Genomic DNA, 8,937 nt, shown 5'->3' on the forward strand with positions numbered 1-8,937 from the left:
TAGTGCATGGAACACCTTCCCGTTAGAGGGACTCGGCATAGCTTAATTTGAGTTAATTAATCTAAAAGTTTGTGTGCTTCTATATTTAGCTTTTCCTCATGCATTTCCTTTGGACTAAAGCTTTTTATCTTGCTTAAAAGTGTGTTTTTGAAAAAATATTTTATGAACGCAAATAAACACAGTTCAATATACGCAAATAAACATGTTACCTTGTTAAAAGTGTGTTTTTCATCTAGTGCATGTCATCCCATATGTGGCTAGAGGTTTGTACTCTGTGTTGTGGCCAAGGCAGATTACGCACTAGTGTTCCCGATGAAACACTTCAATTTTTCCACGGTTAGTGAAGAGTAATCACATACTTGTTATTATCAAATACAGTTACAACTTTAGACTTTTGGAGAATCATCTAATGTTGTTAGCACTCTAAATTAGGTGAATATTGATTTGCATACTTGGGTTGATGGAGTATGAACTCCTGGTCATGTTACCTTGTTAAAATATTTTTCATGGAGATGTATCATATAGCATGCATTTTACGCATTCTTATGCATAATCGGTAGTTTGGTTCGTCCTATGTCATTTTACTATTCTTTACTTTAATTGAATTATTTAACTTATCGTATTTCCTTTTTTTAATAAAATTACATCGCAGTAAAGACAGACATTCCAACAAGGTTGACATCCTTGCAGCATCTGCCCAATACCAATCACTTGCAGCACACTAGAAATTTGTTAAAAAGAAGAAGAAAAAAGTACAACAAAACAAGCTGAGAGAACATAAACCAAACCCATGAGAACAAAGAAATGATCTAAATCTATAATTAGAAAGACATACATAATTCATTAATAATTTCTCACTAATGAAACTAGGAATGAATTTAAAAAATTGTATAGTTAGACAATGTGGGGCTACTGTTGTAAATTTGTAATTGTCTACTCATTCATCTTGTTTTCAATAAAGTTTTGTTGCGTTAATCTCCTTTCTTCTTTTTGTATCTTTTTCAGTTTCGATATTTACTCTTAGCTAGCATTTTGAGTTAAAGAAAGACTTATTACTTCAGTTAAGCTTGAAATTATTAAAAAAAAATGGAAACAACATAAAGGTATGCCTTTTGCTGTAATTTTGATATGGGCAAAAGCAACACATAGTCAAAGTATAGTCAAACTAGTAAATAATTTTATATTATGCAAGTAAAGTTTATAAAAATACATTTCATCAGCTTGCCAGCGAGACAGAACTATTTTGTTGCATTGCCATTGTGTAACTGAAGGGTGAAGCTTAATCATGATTACATTACCACTGAAATGTCATATGATGAATAAAGCACAACGTAGAAAAAAAATACAAAGACGTCAAATTAGTAGGTAATTTTTTGTTAGTACGACATATCGAACCTACAACATTTCCATACCTTTTTCTTTTTTAATCACTCCACCATGTCTCCATATTCATTAAATAAGATGTTACTTACAATTTATTATGAAACAAATTTCAATCAACAAAAAATAGCGTATTCAAAACCGTTTTAATAAGTGTCTCATTACTTTTTAGTTAGGTATTTTCTTTTCTTACACTTTTCTTAACTTCTAAACCTTCATTCTTTCTTTTATTTTATTTTTATTTAAAATATATACTCTTATTTAAAATAACGGTAATAATAATTTTATTTTTTAGTAACACAAAAATATATTTCCTGCTACGATAATGACGAAAAAGGAGGAAAATATACTTTCGAACAATAAACATGTGATTATTATTTTTCTAAGAGATGCATGTCATGCATTTAATATTTATTAAAAAATTGGATATACTTAATATATATTAATTAAACACTACAGAAATGATACGCAAATATACGTTTCTAAGATTGTGTGTGTATAGAAGAAAATAAAGTCAAATTTGTTATTAATAGTTGCAGACTATAGTGTCTGGACCATTCTGCCCAAGTTGCACCTTTCCTTCCTGTCTTTAAATCCTCCACCAGCCAACACCCTTTTTCTCTCCTAACTCTCTCACAGATCCAAAACCCCAAAAAAGAGAATAGAGAGAGAGAGAATCATGGTTGGTTTTCGCTGCTTCCCCTCTACCTCTTGCACTCTTCTCTCTTCTCACCTTTTCTCTCCCTTTTCTTCTCCTTAATTAATTTATATCACATGCTGCTAGCTTCCCACATATAATTTAATTCACACTTTTTTATTTTTTTTCTTTCAATTTTGTTTGTTTAGGAATTAGAACAAAACCAGAGATCATGGGAAGGCTATGTGAACTGGAGGAACAAGCCTGCTCTCAGAGGCCGCCATGGTGGCATGCTTGCAGCCTCCTTTGTGTTAGGTCTGTCCTAGATTCCCCTCTCTCTATTTACTCTATAGTTTAATATTATTTAATATTTATATACATATATGTTTATATACATATTGATTCATGTAATTTATATATTTATATGTATGTATTAATTATATATGGACTAACTGGATCAATTGGGAGTATTGGGGTTGGAGATAGAATGAGTCCAAATTCGGTTGTTTATTACTTTATGTATGTGATGAATGATGATAGATATGAGTCATGCATATATATGTGATGTGGCACTATTTTTAATGTGTGTGGATTTTGTGCAGTGGTTGAGATATTGGAGAATCTGGCATTTCTAGCCAATGCAAGCAATTTGGTGCTGTATCTGAGGCAGTACATGCATATGTCCCCTTCAAAATCTGCCAACAATGTCACAAATTTCATGGGAACTGCCTTCCTCCTTGCCCTCCTTGGAGGTTTCTTATCTGATGCTTTCTTCACCACTTATCACATCTACCTGATAAGTGCAGTCATTGAATTCCTGGTACGCACCCCATACACTACTAATTTCTCTCTCTCTTTGTGAATATAAGACTAATTAATTTAGGTTCTCCCATTAACTTTTCAATATATATTTTTATTATTGGTAAATATTAGTTTATTAAAATATTAGTTTTGTTAATAGAGAGAATTAAATCCACAAATTTTTTCTTTTATTTTCTTTTAATCAGCCAACTTATCTTATATCTCTTGACTTTTGACACTTTACAATATGATTTAACACAATTATTGATGATGATACCTTAATTTTGAATTTGTTTATTACCCTTTTGCTATTGTTGTGTGATTGTTGATTAGGAAGAGAGAGAGAGAGGGGGGGGACAGATAGAAGAGATTGAGTTTGGATTAGTATTGGGTTCCTTAAAGAGCAAGCGTCTTTCAAAGCCATGATTGTGTGTCTTGGCCAGCAGAATGAGTCAAATTTCAAGTTGCAGAGTGCAAAAACCACAACTTGCAAGATGGGGGTTGCATCAAATGATGCAGCCAAATCCCTATAATAGAATTGAAAAGATGTCAATGATTAATTTTATTTTAAAAATTAATTAATTAATTAAAAAATAAAAAATAACGAAAAAAAACTGTATTATCTAACCCTTTGATTCGCTTTCTTTTTGCTGCATTCGTTCGCGCACTTGGGTCATAGAAAAACCTCATGAATTGCATGAGCGAACGCCCACTAAGATACCAGTCTAAGTCAAGAATCATATTTTAAGGCAGCAAATGGAAAAGAAAAAGAGGGGGAAAAAAAAGAAAGAAAAGAAAAGCATGTAGGTAACTTTATCTCTCTCCTCACATTGGTACAACGCTAACCTTGAACTTCAAAATGTGTAAGAGATCTACTTGCTAGTGGTGGCTATGAAAGACAAACAGTACCAGAAAAAAAAAAAGTGGCTTGTGACACATACGAGTGGATGAGACAAAATAACAATAATGTTGGTGGGGGAGTTTTGTTTTGTTAATTTTTTATTTAGTTTTTGGAAAAATGTTAAATGAAAAGTTTTTATAATTTTCAATGCAACACTAATAATTAAATTTTTTTATTTATTGATTCCTAATTAACTAGTTTTTTTGGTACTGGTTAGCAATTTTTTTTTCTTTTGTTTATTATATATTTATATATTTATTATTATTGGTGTCCTAAAAAAATTAAATTCAGAAGAAAATTAATTTAGTTTAAGAGATAAAGTGGGACCCAGCTATTTATATTCATCATTCATGCAACGTATATTTAATTTTCTTTGAGAATGCCTAGGACCCCTATGTTTTTGTGCCACTGCCACATGTTGGATAAATATAGATTTCGTTCAGTCAAGTCTGAACATGGAAAGTAACATCTGTTGTCGTTTTGGCTTTCTAAAAAACACATGCCCTTCTCTGCACGCCATCATCAGCTCCTTCTACTAATAACCGAGTACACTTTTTGCTTACCAATTTCCCCCATTCCTAATAGTTTTATTTAATACTAGTATTTAATAATGTGTAGATTATTCCATTTTTTTTCACAAACTTACCTATAATTTACCCAAAATAAACACAACTAAAATCTTTAGAGGAATTATATTAATCTGCGCAATTGTGTGCTTATTTATTGAATAGTGAAATTAAAAATTGCTTGGTCACAAAATGGAATTGTACCCACACTATCTCTATGATCTTGAGTATATTTTGTAACATTAGTTGATTAATGAATATTGTTTCGTTCACGTCACTTTAAATTTATACTTTCTTACATTTCATATCACGTCACTTTAAATTTATACTTTCTTACATTTCATATCACGTCACTAAAATAGAGAGAAAGCAAAGCGGTTGTTTTCTAGTGAATATATAAAATGAATTGTAATAAAATTTGATGTTGAAAAGTCAGTTACTTTATTTTGAATAGATATTATTCGATTCTGTTATTTATTGCTAGATTATAGTCAGTATGCCACATGTCAAGGCTTATCTAACATCTAACATGGAATACGAAGTCAAATCCTTTGTAATTTCAAAAGAAATTGTAAGATAGGATGTGTAGTGATTATAAGGTCTAACTTTAATTAAGTATATTAATTAATTCATTTAATACTTTTAATATTTATGTTATTTAAATTTTTTATTAATATTTAAGACTTGTGGATGTGGGGTCAGACATTAGGTAAATGAAATTAACAGTAATCACAATAAGTGTACGAATTAACTGATGTGGATTTATTTCATTTCAATCAAAGTTCTGAAGTTTGAATTTTAAGTATCTAGTTATATTAAATACTTGTAAGAAAAATTGTACAGCATATAATAATTTTATATTTAAAAATAATTGTTTCCCATGATAGTTGTAGTTCAAACTAAAAAAGATATTTGTAATCAAACAACTTAAACCCGGCCTAGGCTATAAGTAACCCCTAAAAAAGTTTCATGAAACCAAAGGAAGTGCATGGATGTCATTTTGATAGTCACATTCTCGAAATAACACCATTCTAGGATAATATGGAAGATATACACCTTACTATTTTAAAACGCCAAAATCTCAAATTGACGTATCATCAGGATCTGTAGTAGGATCTGTAGTTGATAGAGTAATACAACAGGTCATTGTCTATGGTATACAGTCCAGGGACTGAAGTGGGGATGTGCACATGGCCTAGGCCCACTTACGTGGCTCTTTTTCATCAATAGATGGTGACATTTCCTTATTTGGTCACATTTTAGAAATGGTACACGTTGTACTCTTTATGTGTATGATATATATTTCACTAGCTGACTTTCATAATTTCATGTTCATATGTGCATTGAGAACAATAATAATATGTATCCATGCAATAAATTCATAGAATATGAATAGAAATAGGTTTACGGAATAAGGCTTGTCTTCTCGAAGGTAGTGAGTTTTTTATTGAGAGAAGAATGCAGTGAATTATGATTTGATATTTTATTGAGAGGAGTGTTTATATTTAATATATTTTTAATTGTTTTTCAAATAGAATTGTCTCTTTAAAGAGAATATTTTTTTGTCTTGTTCAAAAATCACAATATCTTTCAATTTAATAAATCAAAAGTTAATTTTACTAATTATATGTAGTTAGTTCAATTTTTTTTACATATAATAAAAATTAAACATGAATTTTTTTACTGAATAAATCTTTCATACATATGTGAGCATATACATACTTAGGAATAAAAAATTTATATAATAATATTTTTTGCTATAATATAATTTTAAATGTACAAAATTTATCTGAAAATACAATTTTGTCTATAGGTGCATTGCGCGCCATTTAATTCATTCAAACCCAGATGATATTTATTTGTTAAAGTTTTTTATTCTACCACAGATTGGGCCCCAGGGCTTAGCAATTACAGTAGCATATTAGAAACTAAAATAAACAAACTGAAAAGAATGTACAACATTCTTATTCTACATATCACTTTGCACAATTACTGTTCATGACTAAGGGAATAAAAACTTCTGTGTGCACTATGCAGGGATTGATTGTTCTCACTGCACAAGCTCGTGTGCCATCACTGAAGCCACCAGCATGTGACGCAGCCACTCCATGCAACGAAGTTAGTGGTGGAAAAGCAGCAATGCTGTTTGCTGGGCTCTATTTGGTGGCACTTGGAGTTGGGGGAGTTAAGGGGTCATTGCCTTCACATGGTGCTGAGCAATTTGATGACAACACTCCATCTGGAAGAAGGCAAAGATCAACCTTCTTCAACTACTTTGTCTTTTGCTTGTCATGTGGTGCCCTTATTGCAGTCACATTTGTGGTGTGGGTTGAAGACAACAAAGGGTGGGAATGGGGCTTTGGAATCTCTACTATAGCCATATTTGTGTCCATCCCAGTGTTCTTGGCAGGTTCTACTACTTATAGGAGCAAGATCCCTTCTGGAAGTCCACTTACAACCATTCTGAAGGTAATAATTAATAATTTTTCAGTAATATTAGTAAGTGTATTTATTTTCTCTCAGATATATGCTTAGTTCTTACTTCTTTTTTTTTTTTTTGAAATTTTAGTTCTTACTTCTTAATTAGGAAGTATTAATTTGCCCTATTTTTTTGGGTTTTCTTGTCCTTAGATGGTGGGCGAAAACAACTTTAAGAAAAAAAATATTTTTAAAATAAAGTAGATTCTTTAATTTTAAAAATTAACTAGTTTATCCCATTGTCCGGAGATTTCTCACCATCCAAAGGTATGAGGGGGAATATTGTACAAGTCTTATCCTTGCATATAAAAAAAAGTTGTTTTCGGATTCGAAACCATGACACCAAGGCACAACTTTATCCTTGTGTCATGGCTCACACTTTGCTTCTTTAATTTTATTATAAGAAAAAATCAAAAGGAACTTCTAGTCATTTTTTAGGCATAATAATAATACTTATAAGAGAAGAGAGTTTACAAGTAAAATGAATTAAATATTTCTTGTCAGTTAGAATTAACTTTTGTATTTTAACTTCTATGAAAATTTTCATTTAACCTTTTTTAAAGATTTGATTTTAATTTATTCATAATCTAATTTTAACATAAACTTAAATAACTTAATTTATTTAATTACTATCTTATTAAAGTTTATCTAAATAATTAAAAATTAGAGGAGTTTCAACTTTTAAGAATAGAAGCTTCTAAAGTTGAATCACACACCATACATATTACTCTCTTTTTTCCCACACTTAATGCTCCATATATAATTATCTACACTCTAAATCTGAACTATGTATGCTTCTGGTTAATTTTGACCAAGGCAGGTACTAGTTGCTGCTTCACTTAACAGTTGCTTCAACAGTAGAAATTCCAGCAGTGCAGTGGTGAACATGACTTCAAGCCCTTCAAATCCACACTCAGGTAGTAGAAAACAACAAGCAGGGAAAGAAGCTTCTAATACAACAAACAAGGAACCTGAAGCCCTAACAAACACACTCAAATTCCTCAACAAAGCAGCTGATCAGAACAACAACAACCCTATCTATTCATCGATAGAATGCACAGTGGAGCAAGTAGAGGATGTGAAGATAGTGCTTAAAGTGCTCCCCATATTCGCATGCACCATCATGCTAAACTGTTGCCTAGCTCAGCTCTCCACTTTCTCAGTTGAACAAGCCGCAACAATGGACACCAAACTCGGTTCCCTGAAGGTTCCACCAGCCTCTTTACCAATCTTCCCAGTGCTCTTCATCATGGTCCTTGCACCAATCTATGACCACATCATCACACCCTTTGCAAGAAGAGTCACCAAGACAGAAATGGGAATCACACACCTCCAGAGAATCGGAATTGGACTAGTCCTTTCGATAGTGGCGATGGCGGTGGCGGCGGTTGTTGAAGTGAAAAGGAAAAGGGTCGCAATTGAAACACACACAAATAATAATAACAGCCTTCTAGGTCATGATGCAACCAAGCCTTTACCTATCACATTCCTTTGGATTGCTTTTCAGTACTTGTTCCTTGGTTCTGCTGATCTCTTCACCCTAGCTGGGTTATTGGAGTTTTTCTTCACAGAAGCACCTTCTAGCATGAGGTCTTTGGCTACATCATTATCTTGGGCCTCTTTGGCTGTAGGGTATTACTTAAGTTCGGCAATTGTGTCAATTGTAAATAGTGTCACTGGTAACACCTCACATAGACCATGGCTCTCTGGGGCAAACCTTAACCACTACCACCTAGAGAGGTTTTACTGGCTCATGTGTGTGCTGAGTGCGTTGAATTTCTTGCATTACTTGTTTTGGGCTATCAGATACAAGTATAGAGGGACAGGAACTACAAACAACAACTGAATCAAGGGAAAATAATTACCAAAAGGGAAAGTTTTCAAAATGGTATTTAGATAAGGCCTTAAGTTTACAATTCGGCCATTGATCAAAAAATATTTTCGAGCCATTAATTGTTCTTCGGTGGTTGTAAACCTTGTATTCTTGCTCTAGCTAGCATGCAACGGAGTGGATCAGCAATTTAATTCCTAGAAATAGAAATATAATAGAGCTAGGAAGAGAGGAATCTCTAGTATTAGAAAAAAGAAAGAAAAAGAGTCATGCATAAGAAAAATGAAGAGGGTCAACGCGTACGTGTAATGATCAAATGTGTTTTCATTAAGAGTAGGTTTAG

General features: G+C 32.3%; 1 protein-coding gene across 1 annotated transcript; it reads left to right on the plus strand.

The window, feature by feature from the left end:
• Positions 1–1,919: 1,919 nt before the first annotated feature.
• Positions 1,920–8,716, plus strand: LOC114423245 (protein NRT1/ PTR FAMILY 4.6-like). Its single transcript, XM_028389923.1, has 5 exons — positions 1,920–2,062; positions 2,227–2,332; positions 2,620–2,837; positions 6,323–6,754; positions 7,584–8,716. Exons 1-5 carry the CDS (start codon positions 2,060–2,062, stop codon positions 8,607–8,609), a joined length of 1,785 nt encoding a protein of 594 aa, XP_028245724.1. The 5' UTR covers positions 1,920–2,059; the 3' UTR covers positions 8,610–8,716.
• Positions 8,717–8,937: the final 221 nt, after the last annotated feature.

This window comes from Glycine soja, chromosome 8, assembly GCF_004193775.1.
Source record: "Glycine soja cultivar W05 chromosome 8, ASM419377v2, whole genome shotgun sequence".
In the NCBI taxonomy this organism is placed as follows: Eukaryota; Viridiplantae; Streptophyta; class Magnoliopsida; order Fabales; family Fabaceae; genus Glycine; species Glycine soja.

What these genes read in the sequence shown, in the direction of transcription:
- LOC114423245 (XM_028389923.1), top strand. An exon ending in TGCAGCCTCCTTTGTGTTAG is followed by an intron (nt 2,333 to 2,619) that starts GTCTGTCCTAGA and finishes GATTTTGTGCAG; the next exon opens with TGGTTGAGATATTGGAGAAT. An exon ending in GTGCAGTCATTGAATTCCTG is followed by an intron (nt 2,838 to 6,322) that starts GTACGCACCCCA and finishes TGCACTATGCAG; the next exon opens with GGATTGATTGTTCTCACTGC.